At 33.4% G+C, this 26,253-nt stretch overlaps 1 protein-coding gene across 6 annotated transcripts; it reads left to right on the top strand.

Annotated features, from left to right (window-relative positions):
- The first annotated feature begins 238 nt into the window (after positions 1–238).
- sno (Protein strawberry notch) lies at positions 239–25,200 on the top strand. 6 transcript variants are annotated; one of them, XM_074144001.1, is made up of 28 exons: positions 239–378; positions 459–649; positions 3,340–3,451; positions 4,656–4,775; positions 5,754–5,987; positions 6,089–6,294; positions 6,396–6,486; positions 8,591–8,800; positions 9,416–9,591; positions 9,676–9,840; positions 10,625–10,866; positions 12,681–12,834; positions 12,918–13,078; positions 14,327–14,446; positions 14,515–14,669; positions 15,934–16,122; positions 16,234–16,382; positions 17,252–17,383; positions 17,454–17,553; positions 17,665–17,829; positions 18,306–18,418; positions 18,531–18,702; positions 19,317–19,541; positions 19,784–19,971; positions 21,259–21,393; positions 21,479–21,600; positions 22,919–23,112; positions 24,201–25,200. In XM_074144001.1, exons 2-28 carry the CDS (start codon positions 641–643, stop codon positions 24,287–24,289), a joined length of 4,128 nt encoding a protein of 1,375 aa, XP_074000102.1. In that variant the 5' UTR covers positions 239–378; positions 459–640; the 3' UTR covers positions 24,290–25,200. The 6 variants fall into 6 exon arrangements, with proteins under 6 accessions (XP_074000102.1, XP_074000101.1, XP_074000100.1 ...); XM_074144000.1 differs by having other exon boundaries at positions 6,393–6,486; XM_074143999.1 differs by lacking the exon at positions 239–378 and having other exon boundaries at positions 509–649; positions 6,086–6,294.
- Positions 25,201–26,253: the final 1,053 nt, after the last annotated feature.

The following is a 26,253-nucleotide window of genomic DNA, read 5'->3' as shown; positions in this document are numbered from 1 at the left end:
TGTTTTTTAGAATTCAAGTAATAAAACATTCTTTCGAACCATATAAAAATTAAATAAATGTAAAATTCTGGATACAAATTTATATTTTAAATATTACATTAGAAAAAAATTAGTCTGCTCCAAAAAAACTTGACAAATTTTCGGAAGGATATTGACTTTTGGGTTAGCATTAATATTGCATTGGCAACATTGGCCGGGTCGGAGCCAGTGCGCAAGCCTTCAATGACCCTGCCTCGCCGCACTGCTTCATGTCTACATACAGCTATTGGTTAAAATTTACGCTCCTGACTTGTTTACAGTCCTACTAATATTTATAAAATTGCAATGAATGAATTTACTTAAGTATTTAGAAATCTTGTTTAAAAAAGTTTAATTTGTGTGAGTACTACTTTTCTTTTAGTGAGTGAATATGTGCAATACAACTCTAGAATCTGATTACTTTTTTTTTTATGTTTTAGTTTCAGAAGTTACTTGCCGATTGTTTATACAGTAATCCAATAAATTATTATTCATTTAAGTATTTAAAATAAAATGTATACAGTTCAAAGAAGTGTTTGAGGTTAAATATTGAGGAAATACTCAAGTTCTTTACAGTTACACTTGATTTTTTTTTTTGTTTTAAGAAGAAAAAAAGAAGGTTATGAAGCAGGTTTGTATTTTTTCATTAATTTTCTTTTTTGTTTCATTGCCAGTCTATAGTTCTTTTTTTTTATAATTGACTGATTTTTAACGAAGTATAAGTTTTTCGCCAAAAACATTGGACCTTAGAAAAAAGTGACAGGGGATGTTTAGTACTGTAGTTGCGCTCATCTAACAATTTTCCTGCTTATCATCATGTGTTTATCTTTTAATGTTCATGGACGTGAATGACTAAAGTGAACTTTTTTCTTTTTTTTTAAGAAGATCTACTAAATATATAACTCTTAACATAGTGAGACATTTGCAAATCATGGTATTTTACGCTTGATTCTTTAAAGCGTGTCTTAAAAATTGTATTTAATAATTTTATTGAAAAAAATGTACAACTGGTGAAATTAAGGGTGCTCTTGGTGAAATCAAGGAAGAAAATGCCTTTCTTGACCAGCGTAAGCGTGGCTTTGTTTTCCAAAAAAAAAATTGTACTGTTAATCCTTACTTTTAACATTAAAAAATCTACTGGACCAATCATGTGCCATTGATGAGGCTTTCCGGGAAGTTGTCAAAATCCACAAGCACTTGCGTACTCCCTTCAGAATAATTTTAATCTTTGTCATATGTGTTAAGATAAGGAATTGATTCTGCAGGGCGAGCGAATAGCCCCTAACTGTTGGCACCTAATGGTGTTATAATTGTTTCCTCTTCAGTGTAGTGTACCTTTGTAGTCTCTCCGTTTCCAGGCTTTATTACTCAGTCTCCAATGGGGGCATTTTTGAAGTGGTTTCATTGGTAATCTAAGGAGTAACAAAATTGAGGTTTTCACCCTCATTTTTTAATGAAATGGCTTCGGTCAGGATGTTACGTTGTACAGTTTCTTTCTCCCTCCTCCCATCACTCTATCTTTTTCACTCCCTAATTGAGACGCTTATTCGAAGTGATTATTTAAGTCCAGCTGGCTGCCTCGATCCTCCCGAGGTTTACCAGTTCCCTTGTGTTTAGTGTTATCTACTTACAGCCAAACTAAACACAAAGCGAGATTCGAACAGAGAATCTCCTACTTACAAAGTCACGCTCCTAACCACTAGATCATCACAGCGCCCATTCTTTTTACATGAAGCGCACTGTACATCATAAACTCTGTCTTGTTGTCCCGTTGACCGATCTTGCATACACCATTCCGTCGCAATTTAGATTACATGTGTAAAAAAATCGTTTGGCAAGATGTACTTCTCGGTAAGATCTAAGTGGAGACTGAGAAAAGAATAGGGTTGATCTTTACAATAAATAAAATTTTCAATCTTGAATTAATAATTCGAAGTGATTCTGATTCGCGTTACCATATAACCCGCCAGATTTAAATGTAAATATAAAATAAAGAAATATTTTTATATTTACATTTGAATTTGGCGGGTTATATGGTAACAGCGAATCAGAATCACTTCGATATTAGGCCACACCTCCGTGGGCTATTGTAAAGATTTACCAAGAATAGGAATGGATGCCTTACGGAGAATCATTTAACACGCTCCACATAAAGTCATACTAGAGATAAATATAATCAACCCTTTTATTTACTTTAATAAACCATAAGTTTTTGTTAATGTAATAAACATAATTTGTTATTTAAAACATTTATGCTGTCAAATTTATTCAAATGAAGATTTTAGGAGAAATAAATCATTCTGAAATTAACTCAGGCTATGGCACGAGGACTCGAAATTGTGAAATTAAAACATTGTGATAATTTTATATGCAAAATATGGAGAGAAAAGAGATCAACGGAGGTAAAAAAAAGACGAAAATATTTATCCAGATTAAAACTGGCAAGAATTGCAAAACTATAAAAATTGCTTAATTAGACCAAATCTATATTGCTATACTTGCCTGGTGTTACTTACTTATACAGTTACCGTAAAATTTGTTCTTGTTAATATTTTAACAGCAGAATACGGAAACAAATGTTAATACCCAAATTAAAATAATGAATCACAAAGAAAATGTGATTTAAAAAAAATACATTAATTCTCGGATATTTTGGATATACAATGAGCATCCTTCTTTTGAAGTCCAAATGAATGCTTTATTTATTTATTTTTTTAATTTGTTTTTTAAAAGGAAAATTTTCTCATTTCTCTTGTACAGAAAGTAACAAAGGTTGCAAAAAATAAGAGCTTACCTCTGGAATCTCACGTGGAGATCTCAGGGTCGAACCCTGTCGCCTATTCTTACAGTTTCTGTTATAGCAGCCTTCTTACTACTCACTGTTCGGTGACGCAACTGTATCGTGTGTAATGAGAGAACATTGTCCGAAGAGTGGAAAAAGACCTCAATGACTAAAGATGGCGCAGCTTAATTAAAATAATGATTTTTACATGCATATATGACTAAAACTTATAAAACTTCAAATAAATTTTTTTGAAGTTCTTATGTCTTTTTAGTATAGTTCATTTATCTTTGTAAAACCTATTGACCTAAATATTTCACAGAAGAAAACGTGTCATTTACAGCGGTAAAGTTTCAGAAAGAAATATTCATACGAGTGTAGTACACTCACACTTACACATATTAATAAAAACAAAAAATACTTCGATAAAAATAAATGAAATTTAACTTTAATTAATAAAATAATAAAAGGGGGACATCTTTATTCTATAAAACACGAAATTACCTGTTTCCTCCATTATGTTTTACTTATTGTTTTAGAAACCGAAAAAGATGAAATATCAGAATAAGCAGGATATTGCTGATCGTGACAGTAAGTCTTCGGATAGTGATTTTGATGAAGATGATGATCCTGACAAAATTGAAGTCCCAGGTTAGTTTTTAAGAACTCTATTGTAAAACTCTCTGATTTTCATTAAGACAACTTTGCTAATTATTTTACTGCTGTATATAAGTGAAGGCCTCAGCTTCTCAAGGTCCGATCAAATAGCTATTTGATTTTTCCAGCGAACAGAATCCTTCATCTATTTAAGGAGAGTGAATCCTTGTAACCAGCTAACTATGCCTAACTGGGCTTACTATACAATCATAGAGTATATATATCGGGAATTTAGGAAGGTATCAGATAACTTTTTTTGACCAAATATAGGCTGGGATGCTAGCTGGATTCCTTATTGAGCATTGTAAGATTCGGAGAGGCTGTGTAAGTCTGTCGTGGCCGCACCAAACATCCAGTACTTTCAGTCTCCTTAATTTCTAAACTAAAGGACGCTCAGGACCCCCAGATATGCCGCTAGTTACTTAACTACCCGTTCATGACCAAGTGTGAGTGGCCTGTCTTTTCACCTGCCGTCCTAACTTGTCTCACATGACTGTGGCATTTCAGCTATTCAGAAGTCTTTACACTAATTTGAAGCCGTGCTGTTTTCCAGGCTTATTTTTTATATTATAATTAATACCATTTGTATTATTTATATTATTATTTCTATTATTATTATTATTATTATTATTATTTCTGTAAATTGGATTATTGATGTTTTTTATTTAAAAAAATAAAATAAAATATTCCAGGCTTTGTCCATTCTATGGCTGGGTGATCTGCTGTCTTACTTCCTTTGTTTCGACTACCGATTCTTCGTCAGGATAAGTAAAAAGATCCATTCATTGCTATGATTTTTAACTTGATAAGTTTTGGGACGGCAACCAATGACGACCAATGACTATTGATATTTCCCAGCCTATGATTTCAACCACCCTGACAGTTGCTACTAGATCTACCTGAAAGCCTTGCCTAGACTTAACGAGTAATAAGCCTTGTTTTCAAACCTCTTTGTACGGTGATACTGCTTATTTGAACTTAGTATTGCAATGTCACAGCTGGATTTAGGAGCTATTCTGTACGAGGAAGATTCATACTGGGTCCACCTCCAGCCCCTTACACAGACTTTGATTTGTTTCTTTAAGACCCGAAAAATCTTCACTTAGAACCAACTTTTTAGTTTAAATTATTAAGTGTCCGGTTTTTTTAATTGCTCATGAATTTGTAAATGATTTTATGTTACTTCTATATTTACTAGGTGGAGGCAAGGATTTAGCTACAGCCCTCAACATGAACAATCAAGATGGCCCACTCATCAATCAGATTAAAACTGAGAACGAGACTGATGAAGTAGATATCAAACCAAAACTGAAAACAGGTTAGCACTTATTATCTTCCTGTTTAATTTAACGGAATTTAAGAATCCTATTATGTTTGTCTGAAATGGTTTAGTAATATGGCTGTTCATAAATCCAATTCATAAACACAGAAGTGTGGAAGTTTCAATCGGAAGAGAGAACACGTAAAAATAGCCATTATTTATCTTCAAAAGTGCTAAATGACCTACCGCAAGTTCCATTTTACTGATAGATTTTTGTGATTTGTTCTAACATCAAACAGTTTTCATTAACTGTTCGTATTTACATTATACATATTTATTATGGTCTATAATTTTTTTGTAAAAACATTTTACGAGAGAGTTCACTTTAGGAGGGAAGGGGTAGACTTAAGATTCCTGGCTAAAGTACTTTTTCTGATCTGGTATAAGGATCTAATTTTGTTCAATATTATAAAAATAAAATTACTCGGCCAAAACTCCGAATCTGATGAAAATAAATTTTCCTCAGGTTACTTTTTTTTTTAACTGAAAATGATGGTAACTATTTGATCTTCTCTTCATCTCATTATGTGATTTGAACTCCGTCTTGTATGTGCGGGCCTTGAAAAATTATGGTTGCCAAACTGTCAAGCATAGGTGTGTAAACTGGTTTTGTTGGCATATAGACATGTGTATTAGTTGTAGAAGTTACAGTCAACTGATTGTAATGGCGGCACGTTGCCGAGACCACTTTACTGAACGATTAGCTCATCTTTATGTGCGATTTATCTTGAAAATTGCCCCCAAAGCTTTTTCTTTAAACTAAATATATTTTCTAAAATACATTCATGTAAGTCGGTCTCTAGTTTGTGAGAACTTTTTCAATTGTATTGAACTTAAAAAAAAGGTGGAGAAAATTTGTGTTAGAACTTTGTCAAAAGCATGTATTATGTTAAACACCAAATTTTATATATAGCTTTAAAGCTATTGCTAATGAAACACATTCGAATTTAAGGTAATAATTGTTTTGCGTTATAGGAGGAATTAGTGCAAACGATAACGGTGGTGGCGGAGCTTTAAAAGGAAACAAGATTCCTGGTGGCCTAATAATGAAAGATATAACACCTGGATTTGAAATGGTCAGAACTGGTTCATACAATCCATTGCAGTCCACAGCAAACATGCTTGGCGCTTTAGGCTTTCCTCCATCAGTAGGCGCTGCTGGATTTCATGGGATGATTCCACACAACCCAGCACAATTCCTACAACAGAGTAAGCTCCTCTCTTTTCATTTATAAAAAAGTGGGTTAAAATGGGGGGGGGGGGTTAAGAAATGTACAGAAGTAAATCAATCGTAGGTCTCGAACTAGCAGGACTTGGAGCTGGAGCAGGACTTAATCCAAACGATGCTTCTCTACTCTACTCTACCATGGCCAATCTAAACCCGATGCTGTTGCCAGGTAATGGTGCCCTTCTCAATCACATACTTGGCCAGAAGGTACCTTTTGCTAATCAGAATTGGATGAACGCATTCCCCAACAAGGCACTTGCTCAGTTTTGGATGAACGCCGATCAGAAAGTACGTTTTGTATAAATTTAATTTTGTAATATGTAATGTTCGTGTACTATGTAATGTAAAAAATGATATTTTTAACATTTATATTTTAAATGTTGGAGAAGTTACCGACAGTACAAAATCCAGAGGAAGAAGATAATGAAGACGAAGATATGGGCGTGGCCGAAACTTATGCTGACTATATGCCCTCTAAGTGTGAGTTGTTTATTTACTCCCATTCTCCTCTGGAGGAAGTATAGATTTTATAGATTTTTGGATTCAGTTTTCAAAACACATTATTTGGGGGTTATTGGGTTTGAAATAGATTAGCATGAGAGTGTGATTTCAGTTAGATGCCTCGAAAGGATATATACGATTAGGCTTCGATCAAGATCGGTAAACCCTTGGTAATTTCTCGAAAATAGCTCAAACGATTTTATTTAAACTTAGTACTTGGTTCAGTACCTTTTTCCTTATCATCTTAAGTAATAGTTCTATTGTAGGAAATGAACCCCATTTAGAGAAAGCCATTTTCCTCAGCTGCCGTAGACTGTCACCTCATTTCAACTATACAGGGGAGATCATCCTCCTTAGCACCTAGCTATCTTAAACTTGCTAAATCTCTAAGTCAGGCTCTTCCCATTCTTCCTTGAATCACCTTTCTGAACAATTATCAAGGGATATTCTCTCCATATGACCAAGCCATCTTCCTTTTTTATAAACGAGTTTGTTAAAGTACTACATTTTACTAGCAATAGTAGAGAATATAATTTTTGAGTGTTTTGGGGAACTGAGACGATATCATGTAAATCGTAGTGAGGAGAAGAGTGCGACATTGATTCACGCCAGAGTTGGTTACTTGCTATCACTGCTAGCAGAGAAAGTATTCCGATCATGTCGGTTTTTCAAAATTAAGTAACGCTGAAAATGCGTGCAATAAGGTAGCCAGAAAACGATAAATTCTAGCAGAAGTTGTTCTTGGTACAGCAATACGAGTGTAATATTCTAAAATGAAAATCGGCACAAAAATTTTAATTTGATATTCTGTTGAGATACTATTGTCATTTCCGATAAAGTGTAAGGTCGGGAACGGAAGTGGGTTTTAAAGGAAAACACAAACATCAAATTAAAGGAATCTTTTATTAAAACAGAAAATTAGTAACTATAACTCAGAAATTGCACCTTCGCTACCAGCGTATAAATGATCGTACTGGACGTCTCAGTCCCACTCCACAGGTATGTCAGTCTGTCGTTCAGTGTCGCACACCATAGCTGGCTAGAGTCAAGCGGCAGGCAACAAGTGCTACTCCCTCCTCCAATATGCCTTCTCCGCTCCACAGGCCACACTGACTCTCTTCTCGCCGTGGTGTCCCATCCCCACTCTACGCTCCAACTCATCTACCCCCTACTCGCTTGTCCGCTCCTCACATAACTATCATTTATCCATCCAGATAAGAAGCTTTTTGCCAAATTTGCTACCGGAAGTTTTACATAATTTAAAGAATTTTTGAGTTTCTTCACATTATTATCGAATATGAGCCCAACGATTTTGTTTAAGTATTGTACGAACGAAAATTTTATAATTTGAAAAATTTTCTATGATTTGTTTTTTGTAGGTTGAATTTTGTGGAGTATCAAATAGTTCATACAAAGTTTTGTAACCTCTTAAATAAACTTCTTACAGTGAATTTTTTTAATCGTTTTAAAATAAAACAGTATGGCTTTTAAACGTTTCTTTCAAGTGTGAGCAAATTTAAAATTACAAACTTTCTCTTGTGGTTTTGCAAGTCTCGTTCAGTATATGACGTCTTGGTTTTGCACAAAAACAGTTTGAATTTCTAAGTTTTTATTTTCAGTGCACCGATTACTTTTTTTTTGGTGTTATACAGGTAACAGCAGCTCAGTTTTTATTAAATCAGTAAACGAACTTTACTTGCTCGATTCTAAATGTCTCAGTATGTAGTTTTAGTGCAACGTACTCCATAATGATGTGTAATGTTTATTTTAACACCTCTCGTACTAAGAGAGTTAAGAGAGTATTAAGATAAAACATGAAAAGCTAAAATTTCTAAGTTAGAAGAAATGTATTAACTGTATGTACGACTTAACCAAATAGGATTATGTATTTCTGGAGCTTTCTTGAACACGATTCTTAATTATTTCCATTATATTAGTTCATAATTGAGCTAATAATTTAGTGTTGAAAGTTCCTAAAATTCAATGTCACACTAAAATTTACCAATTTGGAATTGTAATGATAACAATAAGAGAAGGCGGTGTGAAGTTTCACCCAAGAATTTTATTATTATTTTGATTGCAGTAAAGTTAGGTAAGAAACATCCAGATCCTGTAGTTGAGACAGCGTCTCTTTCAAGTGTGGAACCAACTGATGTGTGGTACCAGCTGTCCCTTCCAGAGAACACCATCTCTACCGGTGCCTTGTCTGCCCTACAACTTGAAGCGATAACATATGCATCACAGCAGCACGAACATTTTCTTCCCGACGGTACCAGAGCAGGCTTTTTAATTGGTAAATTGAATAAAAAAAACAATGAAAATACAAAACTTCTTTTTCGGTATGTGTGACTGCCTCTCTGTGGAGCGTGTGGTTAATATAACTCAAAAATAAAACTTTAATCTTGATATAATAATTGCACCTAAGCATAGATTTTTTTAAAAATACATTTTCCCAGACACATTAAGAACAGTTCTGGACAAAAGGGATTGTTGGGCTTTCCTCTATAGCTCCTTTTCAGTGCAATGTATCGATTTGTCGCAAATCAATAATTTATAAGGATTAAATATATAACTAAAATTTCAAATTATAGGATATTGGCTGACAGAACTTGCTGTTCAACCTAATAGATTTATGAAGTTTTTGACGATTTTTTCGAAAACAGTACCCTTCAAGTGAACATGTATAATATTGAACTACTTTTTAGTGCAAATTGTTAATTTCAAAAAAAGTTAGGGATGAAAATTCGGTAAGGGAAAGTTGTGTGAATGTTCACACTTTTTTTTTTTTAAATATAAATCAGCCTCCCGCAATGCTTGCCAGAAACACAATGTAAATTATGAAATATAGTGTGTCAATAAAACCACAACTGCTATATTCTTTCTATTAAATAAAAGATTGCTCTGTTAGGTGATGGTGCCGGTGTTGGAAAGGGCAGAACTATAGCTGGTATGATTTTTGAAAACTACCTCAAGGGAAGGAAACGTGCTATTTGGGTTTCTGTTTCTAATGATCTCAAGTACGATGCGGAACGTGATCTTAAAGACATAGGGGCGTCAAATATTGATGTATATTCTTTAAATAAGGTGAATCTTATCTTCTTTAGCTATTTTTCACATTATTGTTAGTATCTTAGATTATTAACCAATGTGAATTCCATTTATTTTCAGTTAAAGTACGCTAAAATATCTTCAGCAGTTAATGGTAATATAAAGAGAGGTGTCATATTCTCTACATATTCAGCATTGATTGGTGAATCGTCACAGTCCAGTGGCAAGTATAAATCACGTTTGAAACAACTTGTCCAGTGGTGTGGCGATGATTTCGATGGTTTGGTATCCTTTACAGCTAGAACTCGATACATGTTTATTTCACATTCTTTTTTTTTTTTTTCTGCTGGCAAAAGAAGGTGTTGCGATTGTCAGTTTTTTGAATTTCGTTTTTCAGATAAAAGGTTGGTACCTTTGAGTTCAGCCAAATAAAAAATGGAAAAATAGAAGTTAATTGACCAATGTAGTCAATCAATGCTAATCTAACAAACCTAAATAGTGTTAATTTCAATAAGTGCCATTTTATTATCCAACAATCCTACGCAATGTTAATGTTAATTGATTTTCCAAAAACATTTTAAGTAATCTAATTCTAATTAGAATTAGAATTCTAATTAGATTTCCTCATTTGGTTTGTTTTATTCTGTTTTCTCTTATTAAAAACACCAACAGGTTTCTTTGTACTACGCGTGCGTATCACATTTTAGGTCTATTACTCCTGTTTTAGGCGATTTTCTTCAAGGTACGATTTTTAAAATTTTGAGGGAGCTGACTCCTATACCTTTTATAAAATCACAGTTTTAGTGCATTAGTCTATAGGCAATGTATAATATTAATAGTAAGTATTACTATTTTATTGTATTCATATTAATTTTTTTATTTAAAAACAGTAAAAAAAGTTCGATATGGGAAGAAAAGTTGTAAGTTGAAATTTTGAGAACTGCAGTAACAAAAAGTTTGTGTTTCACATCAAATATTTTTTTGTTTCATGTGAAGTATAGCTTTAAACTAATGCTGTTCTAAAATAACGTTTTGTATATTTTTATATTTTCTTTATCGCAGTTATTAGATTGTATTCGACGAATGCCATCGAGCCAAGAATCTTTGTCCTGTTGGCTCGAGTAAACCAACGAAAACTGGTCTAACCGTTCTTGATTTACAGAACAAATTACCTAAAGCAAGAGTAGTGTATGCTTCGGCCACAGGTGCTTCAGAACCTCGTAATATGGCTTACATGACACGTCTGGGAATGTGGGGAGAGGGTACTCCTTTTCCGGATTTCAATGATTTCATTTCGGCTGTAGAAAAAAGGTATTGTTATTTTAAGTTAACTATTTACAGTCACAGATGCCAGACAATCTTTTAAAAGAATAATTAACAATTTTATCAGGCGTTAGTTGGCGCATGGAATAAAAATAGTCACACTTTATAACGCGTGTTCTCATGACATGTCTATTTTATTTTTTATCTAGCCTCTAGATTCGAACATATCCTTTGGAAAGATGGAATATAGACAGAGTTCCTGTTTCAAATTCCCTATAATCCTAAAAACTCGATTAAACTTTGATGTTTCTTATTTCATCTCATATTTTTAAAAAATATTTTTTTCAAAAAAGAATTTAAAAAAAAGTGCCTATTTATTTGAAAATATTTATTTATGGTTACGTGTATTTTAAATAGAATCAAATGTACAGGGTGTCTCAGGGTTAAGTGTCCTAACTGAAAATATGAATTTAGGACCTCAAAACAAGAAAAACTTTTCCTCTGGAGGTATGCTCTTTAACGCTTTGTTTATGAGATATTCACGTCTAAAGATTTTAGAACGAACGATAAATTGATTGTATAACTGCTAAAATCAGTACTAAGAGCTGCGGCTGAATTACATATTACGCCAACTACAGTATGGAGAACTCTCTCTGCAGATGGATGTCACCCATAGCATTATTAACGGGTACGTCATTTATTATCTGAAGCATTTTGTCAAAGAAATTTTTCCGATTAGTATTTAAATCAAGTTGATCTTAAGCCACAATTTTCGCGTCATATTCTCTGGACCCATGAAGCTACATTCACAAGAAATGTTCAACCAAAAAAATTATCTCTGGATGCTCGAAAATACTCATGCAATTCGCGAGCAGCATTTTCAGCACGAGTTTCAGTACAATGTTTGGTTGGGGATATTAGACAATATTTTAATTGGTCCTCATTTCTTAATATAACTAGGCTCAATGCGGGCACATTTCTGTAGTTTCTTAGTAATGATTATTACATTTTAATCGAAGACGTTCTGCCACAACTTAGAAGGAACTCATGGTTTCAATTAGATGGTTGCCCAGCACATTGCGGCAGAGGTCCACGACAGTGGCTAAATCAAAATTATCCCAATCGATGGATTGGCCGTGGAGGACCAGCGGCTTAGCATCCTTACTCTCCAGATCTGACACTAATGGATATTTTTTTTTTTTTTCATGGGGTGCCATTAAAGGAAAAGTGTATGAAATGCCGGTCAATCTTCATTCTTTAAGAAAAAGAGTATCTGAATCAATAACAGCAATCCAGTGCCGTTAGGCTGTAGCTGCTTGGAAGAAAGATACCGATTCCGAAGTAGTTGGAAGATTATTATTTTTTATTATAACCTACCTAATAATAATTCATAATATGGAAATCTTTAGACGTGAATATCTCATAAACAAAGCGTTAACGGGCATACCTTCATAGGAAATTTTTTTCTTATTTTGAGGTATTCATATTTTCAGTTAGGACACTTAACCCTGAAACACCCTGAATATATATATATATATATATTTAAATAAGTATTACTAATGTTATAATTTTTATTTTTCACGTACTAAAATAACACAAGTCAAGGGGCGGGTGTTGGTCTATTGGTCAAGAGTGTGGCTTTGTAAGTGGGAGATCCTCAGTGCGAATCCCGCGAATGACTACTTTTAATTGGTTAGAAAAAATTGTTTATTGTAAAGTACGAGCTTCAGCCTCCGTCCACGACACCTAATTGGTAGTTGGGCGTTAAGCCTCGCCTGAAAAAATAGGATGTTTGTAAACATCACACATATTTGGATAGTTTTTAAATACTATTGAACTTCAATAGCTTTCTAAATTTCCAGAGGAGTTGGTGCGATGGAGATCGTTGCTATGGATATGAAACTGCGAGGAATGTACATTGCAAGACAGTTAAGTTTTCATGGTGTAGCTTTTAAAATTGAAGAAGTAGGTTTATCCGAAGAGTTCATTAAAGTTTATGATGACTCCGTTAAACTGGTAAATTAGTCCCTTATTTTTTTTATTTACTGTTATCTAAAGCTACCACAAATTTTGATTTCATATTTAAATGTAAATTACAGTGGGTGGAAGCTATGCAGAAATTCCAAGAAGCTGCAGAATTAATAGACGCAGAAAATAGAATGAAAAAAACTATGTGGGGACAATTTTGGTCATCACATCAACGATTTTTTAAGTATTTGTGTATAGCCGCTAAAGTTAAATTTGCCGTAGCTACAGCACGGTAAGTAATAAAATTTACTTTAAGTTCATAATTTTTTTTCAATGTGCCTATTGAAACTAAACCGTAATTATATGTGTTTTTTAATGTATTTAAAAAACAAAGGTTTTTCCGCTTAAAAATGAAAAGAAAAATGTATTTTTCAGTTCTCTACGATTTTCCCTAAAACGGCTGCACGTCGTTTTTACATCTTATGCGAATGTTATGTTGTTTACCTATCTAAAGTGCCAGTCACATTCATTTCAAGCATTAACCCATCAAAATTACAAAAAACGTTTTTAAAATTTTTACTTCTCTTACTAAAGAATGTATTTTAAGGGTTATCATGAGATTTTTTATTTTGAACTTTCACTGAGAATAACCATTTTTAGATCCCTACCTCTGAAAAAGTGGTTTTTAATATGGTTTAGGTCGAAATCGGTCAACCGGAACTATCACTTTACTTAATAGATTTTTAGTTTTTTTTTAAAAAAAAATCTTTAAACTAAATCTGCTAATTGAACATACTTGATTCTAAAATCTTTATTTAAAACATTTTTCTAGGGAAATTCGATTATGGACACTGCTTGGAGGGGGTGTTGAGGCTTTCCTCTAACGTGTTGCTTTTGCAATGGGTTGCCACAAGTATTAGATTAATAAAGATTAAGTCGATTCTGTATTTCCCAATTTAATGAGTTTAACTATTAGAATTTATCTGTCTTTACAAGATTTTCCTGCTAATGGCTCCTATATTTTGATGATTTGTGTAGCGTTTACAACGAATGAATCTATAACTTTTACTAGAAAATTTTTCCCGGAAATTCTTTAAGAGGTGATGGGTTTTTAGAACTATTTACTCCACCATTATATGATATTAAGGAACATCTAAAGCATAGTTACAAGACCAAGTTTGAAAAGCAGTTACCCGGGAGTACATCTCTACAGAATTGTGCGGAAATGTCCCTCCTAACAATGTTCATTTAGCTAGAAAAGAAAACTCTTATGTACAATTATGTTTTATTTCACTCTTATAAACACATGTGTATGTTTTGCTTAACAGTTTCTATGTAAAAGATGCAGTCATAGTGAGACAATAGGCAATGCACTTTTGACATTCTTAAGTCCAATTGTATATTCTCTAAAAATAATAATCACTAATAAAAGACCAGTATAAAATACCAAGTAAACCTTACAAAATTTTCTGTTAGAGTTGAAATAATTTCAAAGGGTATAAATCGAGTTTCACCCCAGAATCTGATTTCACTGTCACAGGGAAGCCGTTAAGTGTGGAAAATGTGTTGTGATTGGTCTTCAGTCTACCGGTGAAGCGAGAACTTTAGAACAATTGGAACGGGATGATGGAGAACTTACAGATTTTGTGTCTACAGCAAAGTATGTTTTTCGTCAAAACTTACAGTATTGTTTTTTCAATGCATTAATTTTTTGTTACTACATTTTAGGGGCGTTCTACAAACTTTGGTTGAAAAACACTTTCCCGCGCCGGACAGGAATAGAATTAATCAATTGATTGGATTACACTCAAAGAAATCAAACGCTAATAATAACGCTGTTAATAATGTTGAGCCAGGATCGTCTACTGGAAAAAGAAAACCCAGTAAATATTTAATTATAATTAATTTAGGTCACTGTTACTTTTTCTTACTATTCATAAGAGGTATTGCATTTGAGTTTTCATCGGAAATACACTTTTTGAGATCTGCCTGGTACAAAAAAAGTGGTTTTTAGAAATGGATCTCTCCCATTCTGTCTGTTTCTGACTGACAAATTCATGGTTAGAGCTGCTTCACTTACGAATGCAACGGCTATCGATTTCAGACTGTACTTACAACCTCTTTCGTCGCCACCTTTCAAAATTCTTGATCTGCTACGGCAAGTACGCTACTAATTGACTTTCCTAGCTGACTGAACAAGCAAGGAAAAAACATCAGTTTCAAATTTTTCTTTTAAGATGGGATCTCTCCTGCTCAACCGAAATTTAGCGGAAGAACTATTAATAAATAAATTTCAACAGCTATTAAGGCATTTAGAGTATCAATCGATATGGCTTGTGTTAAGAAATTACTAACCAGCTGAGATCGGACGTTAACGCGAAGGGTAGAAAAGACTGCAACCATAGAGAAGGCAAGTTGGTTAGACGAAAAATACTCTGTAATCGAAGTCTCGTTCTCCAGGTTTAGGTGGGTCTTAGGGCTGAGAATACTATACTGTAAAAATATTAATGTTGCGAATACTTATTCAAAAAATAGCCGAATTGATTTCAAGTAACAACCTAAGCTTAGCGAAAATTAAAAATTTGGTAAAGTGTTAAATCATTGTTAGCGTCTTGAAATGTAAGAGGTTTGAACCAGTAGAAATCTGGAAAAATACTTGAAACGGGATTACGCTTCAGTCAATTAAATATAAAAACTGGATATAGACCTTATGGAATTTTTCTTAATTAATAGCGGCAACAAAGATAATATTTTTGGCACATGTTTGTGTTTAGAAAGTCATAAATACGCTTTATTATATTTATTATAAGGTCAATGAGAGGGTATGTACTATTCGAATAAGAGGAAATGATTTCAATTCATCCTTAATCTGTATACATGGACTGACAGGAGAGAAGAATAAAGAATAAATGGTTGGTTTTGTGGCATGTTTCTCAACAAATACTGTTGAAAAATACTTCAAATACTGAAGCACTTCTTAGACAAGAAATGGGAAGTGAGTTAGAATTTTTTTCAGATGTAATACCTATTCAATTTTGATGAAAAAATTATTGGCCGTAAATTTAGGAATTGCATTAAGAAAAGTCGTTTGAGGCTTTGCTCCAATTTTTTTTAAGTGGTTTTATCTTAAAATTCTTGTTTTACTAGTTCGTCAAGCAGCTGCCCGTGCTGTGAAAAGGGTTCGAGCTGATTCATCTAGTGATTCAGAAATGGGCTCCAGTTCGGGTTCAGAATTTAAATTATCTCTCTCTGAATCCGGTGAAAGTGAATTCCATTCTGAGGAAAGCAATATGAGTAGTGATTTTAATCCTTTTGATGATGACAGCGACTCAGAAGGTAAGTTTTTTTTTTAATTATTGTTAGAGTGAAAGATTTAATGTAAATAAATTTTGACCAAGTTTAGAGTATAGCATGAAGTACATATAAATATTGTATCCTTTGTTACAGATCCATGGCTTTCTAGAAAGAAGAAAGGGAAAGGATCCAAGACTGTAAATAAAAAACAGTCCACACAAGAGAAAATAGATTCAATGATAGTAATGAATACTAAAGCGAAGGAGAGAAGTGGAGCTGATCCTCTTTCTTTGCCAGGGCAGGTTAGTAACGCTTTTGTTTCGTGTACAAACACTAAGTTCTTGTATTGTCAAACGTGTCTGAGGAAGAAAACATTGGACAAGAGGTCATTTTGTAGCTACATAGTATATTCTTGAACATGAAAGGTCTTCATTATAAAGCGATCCTTTATTGTTAGTCAGTAGTCCGGCTGCATAAGATAACGAGGCGGGCATATTGTCGTATGAATATATTCTCAGATTTAAATTTAATTTTAAATTCCAGCAGATTAGTCTTTTTTACTTTCTTTAGTATCGACAATGATCGACAAATTTTTTATTTTTCGGGAATTTTTATTTTTGTCATTTGTATATACTATATATTTTTTCCGTTACTTCTTAACGAATTTAATTGAATAAGATTTAATAATCTGTTTATTTGTATTATTTTTTTTTTATTTCTATAAAACTTGAGAATAATGTTACTTAAAACTTCGTGAACTATTTATTATTAATATTCGCTAATTTTTTTAGTACAGAGAGGGGAGTGTAGTGCCGAAAGCCATGGTGATTTGCATAGCGGTCTTTTAATCACTTGTATGTAGAGGAATTTTTTCACTATGTGCGCCGTGTCCATTAGCGCAGCTCTCTGCGTAGTCCGAATTTGTTCGTTTGTTTTTTGTTTTTACTGCAGGTGCTTTTCGCCTCCGCTGAAGCGACTAACTCTGGACGAGACCATTCGCAATGTAAACACTATCGTTTAATTGTGTGATGTACATTTCTGTTTTAGATTTCAAAACATTTGTAAATTAAATTGGTAATAATTGCAAAAAATGAAATGTGTTTGAAAGTTCTTTTTTAATTTGAATACTCTTATTTTAGAAATTATGTTTAACATTATAAAAATAATTAAGGTGGCAATAGAACGAGCGTGCTCCATGAAAGAAGAATTGCTAGCGAAAATAGAACAGCTAGGGGAAAGTCTTCCACCAAATACTCTAGATCAACTAATAGACGAGCTAGGAGGTCCGGAGAATGTAGCTGAAGTTAGTATATATTATTATATTGTTAAAACTACTAACGTCTCCAACATTAAATATTAATCATTTTGTGTAGATGACAGGGAGGAAGGGTAGAGTTGTGCAAACAGAAGATGGAATTCAGTATGAGTCTCGATCGGAAGTAGATGTTCCTTTAGAAACACTTAATTTGACAGGTAAATTTACTACGTTTCTTTTATTATTTGAATAATGGTTATTTAAAAATAAAGTCCGGCAGACATACATATAAGTATTCCACATTGATGGTTTTATTTTTCTTTAACCAGAAAAACAGAGATTTATGGACGGACTGAAAGATGTTGCTATCATATCCGAGGCTGCCAGTTCTGGTATATCTCTGCAAAGTGACCGTCGAGCTAGAAACCAGAGAAGGAGAGTACACATTACGTTAGAGCTTCCCTGGAGTGCTGATAGAGCTATACAACAATTTGGTATATTTCGTTTTTTACATGTTTTGAGGAACCGTTCACGAACAAATCATTAAACATTCTCTAAAGTGACTTTGCTATATTATACAGTGCATTAAGGCATTCAAATTATTGATTTGTTTTAAAAAACGGCTCTAATAATTGCCAATAAACATTTTTTAATGCTCTGATAAGAAACTATCTCTTTTATGAAAAGCCGGTATTATATATTTATTTTAAGATTGAGAACATGCTTCTAAATTTTAGGAATTTTGGTAACCTGAGATTTCTCGCTTCAAATGGTGGTTTATTGAACATACTGAAGCCAATTATATTTAGTCGAAATGTTTCGTTTGAAGACTGTTCGTCAATTATTTTTATGTAGTTAGTTACAAGAGAGAGTTTTGTGTTTTCTTGGAGAGTTTCAGTCTATAATAGTTTTGGAAAACTGTTGGCTTTCTAAAGTTAGCTATTTGTGGCTAAATTGTTATTTTTTTCAGGTCGAACACATCGGAGTAATCAGGTAAACGCTCCGGAATACATATTTCTGATATCTGATCTAGCTGGTGAAAGAAGATTTGCATCGATTGTTGCCAAAAGATTAGAAAGTTTGGTACGGGCTCGTTCAGAATTTTTTACAATATAAATATTGGATGAGGATGATTAAGAGTCGAATTCTCTGTTTTAACTCAAAATTTATTTAGCTTAATTAAAACAAATTTCAGGGTGCGTTAACTCATGGTGATCGTAGAGCGACTGAGACTAGGGATCTGTCCAGATTTAACATAGACAATAAGTATGGTAGATCAGCACTGGAAGCGACTATGAGGACAATTATGGGATATGAGGCTCATTTAGTCCCTCCTCCAAGAGATTACCAAGGCGATTTCATGAAAGGTATATTATGGAATCTTCAATATTTTTAATTGTTTTTCAAAATATCTCAAAATATCGCTTTAATATTTCACCATATATTCCACACACTCAGTCCATGAACAGACAAGACAGAAGACACACCAACCCTGAAATGTAATAGTATGACTTTCTAAACTAGCCCGGAAGATGACCTAGTCCCTAGGTCGAAAGCTCGGCAAAATAAATTTTTCTAGACTGAAATGGCAGTTATTTTTTCAATCCCATTAGATTTAAGACATTAGGTATTAGAATTGAATAGCTGCAACAAGAGAAACTTATGTGTTTTTACATGGAATTAGTTTTCTTGTTGTGGGGGTTTAATAATTGATGCGATGGTCTTTTGCATGGTCTTGTGAGTATTGTGCGAGTTACGTTAGTTGTATTTCTTATCTTTTTAATGTTTCTGATAAGGACTTTTATGATAGGAATATTATTACTTTAAATAGAGAACTTGTAAGCGTTAAAGGATTTATTTTTGTGCAACACCTATAACCAAAGAATTGAATTTAAAAATAAATACAAATGAAGGTAGACGAAAAACCGACTGAGATGTTTAAATTTTCTATTTTTATTTCTAATTATTTTTATTCTTGCAGACGTTGCGGCAGCATTGGTTGGTGTAGGATTGATAGTAAACAATGATACAAATCCAGGAACTTTAGTCTTAGACAAGGATCACAACAATATGAGCAAATTTTTGAACCGAATACTCGGTATGCCTGTGGAACTGCAAAATCGTTTATTTAAATATTTCACTGATACACTGCAAGCTATTATTTTGCAAGCCAAGAAAACTGGAAGATTTGATCTGGGTATTTTAGGTAAGTGAATGACTATTATATACAGGGTTATTACGGCGTGTTGGACCTGGAACTGATGTAGCACTTATCTTATCACGGAGCCGGTGAAAGTAGGTTTACAATTTCTACTTTTCTACTCGAAAAACTTTCGACATTCTCCTCGGTCCAGAGATTACTATCATTTTTTCCTCCAGGTTCTTACGTTTTTAGACACTTTTTTTCTTCTGTTACGATTTAATTGATATTTAAATGCTAAATTCTAGATTTGGGGACAGCTGGTGAGAACGTTAAACGGGTGAAAGTGTACAAATATTTACGGAAACACGCCACGGGAGTGGCGACCTCAGAGCTACATATTGTTCACGTGGAAAGGGGAATGTCGTTTGATGAAGCCATTGAACGATGGTCTCAGTTGTCAGGGCCAAAAGAAGGATTTTATTTGTCACATCAGGTATGTAAATTATTTTACTGCTCTTCTAAAATTCGCAGAACACATACTATCCTTTCTGATGTGTTTTCTCCATGCTAAGATTTTGAACCAAGTCCGTTAATCAAAAGTGCGATTTACCTGAACATTTTTTTTAAAGTATTTTGCGATTTCCTCGAAAATAGCTCTAGATATTTTCTTCTAACTTTATGTGTTATAAGTATAAAATGCATGCAGAGTCTGTAAAAGAAGTTGAAATGTGCAACACCACACAGGTCACCTTCGCAAATAATAATAGTGTATGTGTTTGTGGTTAGCGTACTGGATACCACGCGGAGATCTCGGGTTTGAATCCATCTACCGGCATTTAGATTTTCACTTTCTAGGCGCTCACTGCGCCGAGCTTAAGTTTGCCTGTGAGTCCCCTTAGGAGTTGCTCTCATCCACTACCTCCGCAAGTCCAAGGTCTACTGTGTAGTATGATATTTGGCAGCGGTATCTGCAAAAATGGTCAGTTTTTTTTTTTAAGAAGTGCCCAGCTCCCTATTACCCCTATTATTTGATTACTGTAATGCCAGTTATAGGGAAATATAGGAAGCGCAATTTCAGAACAAGGTATGACCCAAAAAAATGTCAACTTTTAATATCTTCTCAACTAATTGATCTTCCCACATGAAACTATCGCCCATAACTGAGTAAAGAATAGTGTATGAGAATAAAAAATTTCATACCAATTTCTTTACAAAAGGAGATATAAAGGGTGAGATTTTAGAGTAATTTATGACCCAGAAAAATTCAATTTTCAATATCTTCACAACTTACGGATCAGTTTACAAGAATCTAACCCATAACTGAGAAAGTATATTGCAGTGATGGCGAACCTTTTGAGCTCGGCGTGTCAAAATTTTGAAAAACCTTAACTCTGGTGCTGTGTCACATAAAAATATTCATAATTTTTTAATGTTTGCAACCATTAGTAAAAAATAAGCTTTTTTTTTATCACTTATGATCATTGATCTGAGGAAAGTTTGCCAGATTCTTATTCTCAATAAATACCGTAATTTATTTAAGTACTTCTCAAATCGCTGTATTATTTAAAATAATATAATTTTTATCTCGATCGATGTCTGTCACCCTAATGAGTTCGCGTGTCACCTCTGACGCGCGTGACATAGGTTTGCCAACAGGGCTCTAATGAGTTAGTGTGTAAAATTTAAGTGAAGTATTTTAACCTCCGTCCTAACATCTTAAAAAACAGGCATTTTGTAATTAAGTATATTTAATTTTCATGTACCATTTTGCTTTATACAGATAAGAAATGGTAAGCAGACTGCAATTTTGGCCGAAGCAATCGAGAGCAGTGGTTCCGGTAAATCTGTAAAGAAAGGAGCCGAAGGAAAGAAAGACCAACTATACACAATTTACCGACCGAACACAGGGTTGCAGGTGAATTTTAGCTGTTCTTCCTAGTTTTTGTATAAAATGTTAACATTTTAGTTATTTGTTGAACTTTTTACACAAATTGTTACAGTTACGACAGGAAACTTTGGGTGAATTAGAAAAGAAATATAAATTAGTAACAAAAGATGAAGCAGAAACCCATTGGAAGGAGCAGTATGATTCTTCAAATACGATCTGCTCTCATGCTTATTGGTAAATTATTTTAAATAATAAAATATTTGTTTAAATTATTGTCTTATTCATGATTTTTCTCTTTCTTTAGGTGAGTGGAAGTATTGATAAACATGTCATGTTTTCGAAATTTAGTATTTACAGGAAATACATGTTTTAGACCCCCTGAATAAAAAAAAAATTTTTAGGGCACCGTGCATTTGCGTGGAAAGGTCACAGACATGAGAAGTCGCAGAAAACTCAAACCAAATTCCGTTTTGATATTGTTGTTTCATTTTCTAAGTTTTCGGTCAAAATCCGCTTATTCTGGACGTACCACTTTATTTATTTTAAATAAGGCGCATCAACCTTTGAGAATATTGCGGTGAAAGGGATTAATAGCCCAGTACTTAAAGTATTATATTTACTCGGAGATACCGGCTTCGGATCTAACGGCCGACCCTTAGATTTTCTCTTCCTAGAAACTTTTTATGTCTCATGTCCGGTGACGACAGTGTGTACTGTAACGAGAAAACACTGTGAGAAATCCGACATTGCTCCAAAAAAGACTCCGGTCGCAAATGAAAGCAACTTAAATTTAAAAAAGAATAAGAAAAATTATGTTTAAGGGTAAGGGCTCCTTGGAAGTGCCAATGGAAGGTGTTTTAACTGGTTTCGAATCCGGAACCTCGTTCTAAGGCCTTCCATTGAGATAATCTCTTCCCTCCAGCCATTTTATTGAATGGATTTTTCAGTTTTTTACGATATTATTCAAACCAACACTAAATCATAGTGTGAAGGCCTTAATATTTTATTTTAAAGTTTTTCCCACAGAAATAGACTTTTTGAAGACCTGAAGATAGCGGTTTCACATTCATTCTCCTAACGAGCCTTTTACAAAAATATAAGGTTCTATCAGCAGTATAATGTGTAATATACATTTAGATAAAAGCACCAAGTTTAAGAAAATGGGATAACCGTGTGATTTTACAGAATAGGTTTCTTAGTTTAAAAAATAAATTAATTAATTACATTTAATTATTTATTTTGTCGTATGGAATTCGGCTTCGCCACTTTTATCTTAACTTGAGATTTCAACTACATAGACCAGATCTGTAATTTTTATTTGTAATTTTTTTGGGTAAACTTTTATTATGAATTCAGTGAGTTTAGTTTGTTTGATTGTCGTTCATTTTTTTGGTAGGGATTGAAGAAGAGAAGCGCGGCGAGACTATAGTGTTCGGATTAGAGGACGCTTATAAGCTGATATACTAAGATTGTGATAATGGCAGTAGAACTTTCTCAACCAGATTTTGTGAATGTTCCTTACCAGATTTTTATACAATAACATTTTTTTAAGGAGAGGCAACTGTAAAAGTGCAAGCATAGGACTTGATTGTGAAGTAGGCCTGAGAAGAAGAACTTACAACGTATTGTCAGGGTCGGTTCTCTCTGTGTGGGCAAGGATAGAATCAGTTTTGGCGGCCAAAACTGGTCATAATACGAAGATGCAAGTAATTCGGCTAAGGACGACTGAAGGCGTGAAAATAGTGGGTAAGTACCTTGCCACACATTTATTTTAATGGGTGTATTAAAAAAATAATAATAAAAAAAATGATAGTTTCTCTAACTGAAGAAGTTTCATCGACCCATTCACAAATGCACATTTGATGTCGCAGATACGACGTTACAATAATCTTTAAGACACTGAAGAGTATTTTTGTACATTCTATGTCCTCTTCAAATATCGTAGTTAGTTCGATTGTTAGCTTTTTTCTATCACTGGGATTGATTGCTTTCTTAATATTAGTAATTTTATGACATCGCTGGAAAAAGTATACAGCAGCTGAAGCTACATTGACAAATGTTAATTGAAAAGAAAGTATGTCCTTTAACAGCTTAATCTTGAGTTTCAAAAAATTATCTTTTTAATAGGGAGGTTATCTTGAAAGGTGCGGAGTGAGAGATGTTGGACTAAAGGATTATTGTGAAAATGCAGGAAATTTATGGAATTTCTTATAGTGGTTTACGAAAAAACTTCTAGGTGGATGGTTAATTTGGTTACATAGAAGGGAGCATTAACGATTGTACGGAAAAATTTAGATGGAAGAGATTGTTCTCTTTGGATGCTGGAGCGTAGCTCAATTCCATATGTAACAGGGTTTTTAAAATAGTATTGTCTCTTAAAATAAATTTTAACCGTCATACTATTGATATTTGGCTCTGTTGACTAATGAGCTCGCCGACACTACACTGGACCAACACCTGCCCTAATATATCTATAATATTTATGTGAGTATCAAATGTATTCCTTGAAATCCGTGTGGGAGTGTAATAGTTAATTTCGACTGAATAGAACGGCTTTTAGTTTTGTAAGCCGTTATCCAAGGGATTTTTTTGAACTAGCATTCAACGAATGTTATATCATTGTTTTGAAACTTTTTCTGGAAAATATTGATTTTAAAGAGGTTTTGTGCCATTACAAATTCTGTGTTTCCAGAATATCAATGTAACTACGTAATTATATTAAGAAAGTTGTACTACTTTTCATGTGGAAAAACCATCATTTTTTTTTACACATCCCACAATAAAATATATTCTGCATTTTGTTTTATATTTTGTATTTTGTTTTTCTACACTAGGGATACTAATCCCAAAAAGTTGCGTTGAAGCACTGCAAGAAGCACTTGCAAGCGATGCTGAAAAAGTAAGTGAAGAAACTTCTAAGTGAAGAAATGACATTTTTCAGTTTTAGACGTTCGAAAAATTAAGTTTTAAATAGTAATAAAAATCACATATTTTTCATTATAACTAGTAGTCTTGTGTATTTATTTAGTGTATATGACCATAGAATTGTAAAATTATGTTCCTAATTTTTTTTTTTCATTTTCGACTAGTTGTAAACAAATTTTTGATGTAAAAACAAGGAAAAAGACCTACTTTAGCATAATATATTGCGGGTGAAAAGTTGAACATATGTCTAATGTGTAGAAAACAATCCCAACAGATTTGAGTCAAATTAGCAGCGGTTTGCTTCTTCTTTTTACTCACCTAATTGTACAATATATGTATGTTTAATTAGCACAGTATTCTGTTTTGTAGAGTGCTCTCTACCAGGTCTTCTGCTGAGCTCAGTTGTGAAGAGAATTATTTCCCGCACAAGTAGCTCCCCTTTCTCGGTCAATCGAGTTTGCCAATGTCTTTACTTTTTGTAGATTTTCTGTAAAAATTGAAGTAATGTCTGCTATTTCATGCGCACTTTACGTTTAACTACCTTTGGAATATTTTCTCGTCCAAAAACCTGCTTCTAATAAATGTAATAAAATAAATAAATAAAATAATGTTGCGTGCAACAAAACTATTACCGAGTCTCAGAATGGATAAAAAAGGAAAAATTAGATTGAGTATACTGAGAGTGGAAAACATATGTAAAGTTTAAATCTCTAGACCGAACTAATCATGTACTTCTGATGATACATGTAAGTCCGAAAGCAGTCAAGAATACAATAAACATGCGTGCTACGGCAGATAAAATCTTAGATTTTATCCGTACGCATACATAACCACATTTTCAATTCACTCTTTGTGATTGTTTGTCTTCCTTTTCGGGTCTATTCTCAAACTGATAATTCTCTACATACCCATTTCCCCCTCCGCCAAGGTGAGCTTGGTATACTAGGCCAATATCGTTCATTTCTGTGGTGATTACCCAGCTACGACAATTTGGCGGTGTTTTCTTTCGCTACCAGTTCCTTTCTCTCTCAGGAGTCGTGAGCTTGCTATTCTTCCTAGCTCGTACTTACCATTCTTCAATGCAAGGTTGAATTTGCTATGAAAAACTTGTCTTTTTTGCAAATGCATCTACTGTTATAGGGATCGAAATTTCATCACCGTCCATAACCAGACGTCATTTTATAGTTATTTAAATCTGGGATTTCTTATTTTAAAAATATGTGATTTTTATTTTTCTATTGCATTATAGATGCTAAATTCTGACACCCTTCATAAAGTGGCCAGCTTTTTTCTTGAGTTACTAATTAACAAGTCTTTTCAACATTACCCTTAGTCGAGCCACAGTATGCTCCAAATTATTATTATGTTTCTTTTAAATCAAATTGCCCATTATTTTTCGAGTTTGTGACTACTCGTCTGCTTATGAAATGTAATGTGTTAAGATCCAACCAAATTTATCAATAGAAGAAGTGCATTTAGCTGTAGAAACTATTATTGAATGTCAAGGTGAATAAAAGATGCCATTCCAGCTCTTTAGATACTATTAACAATTATCTCACTTCCACCAAATTCGTCAGATAAGGCGCTTGTTTGTCTGGCAGTAGTGTTCACTACATGTGTTGTGACTGGTTTATCACATAAAAAAATAATAATTGGACGCAAGGCTATTTGGTTTTTTGCACATTGGACATATAACAAAAAAAGAAGCTAAAAAGTATGATTACAGTTGTCCTAATTAAATAAAAAATAAAGTATATTGCAATCTTGATATTTTTGTATAATATATTTCATACTTTTAAGGCTACGAAAAAAATATATATTTGAATTTCTTATGAACATAGAAACGATTTTTCTGCAATAGTTGTAAATAAATTGCTCTTAAATATTTTTAATGAAACAAAATTTAAATAGCTGACAGCTTCTTTGAAAAGAAAAAAAAATTATGCCGTTTTTTGTTTTTTT

Source organism: Rhodnius prolixus, unplaced genomic scaffold, assembly GCF_049639745.1.
Source record: "Rhodnius prolixus isolate KJV_2025 unplaced genomic scaffold, Rpr scaffold_30, whole genome shotgun sequence".
Taxonomy (NCBI): domain Eukaryota; kingdom Metazoa; phylum Arthropoda; class Insecta; order Hemiptera; family Reduviidae; genus Rhodnius; species Rhodnius prolixus.
The sequence above is the reverse complement of the archived record's forward strand: the minus strand, read 5'-3'. Positions and strand labels throughout refer to the sequence as shown.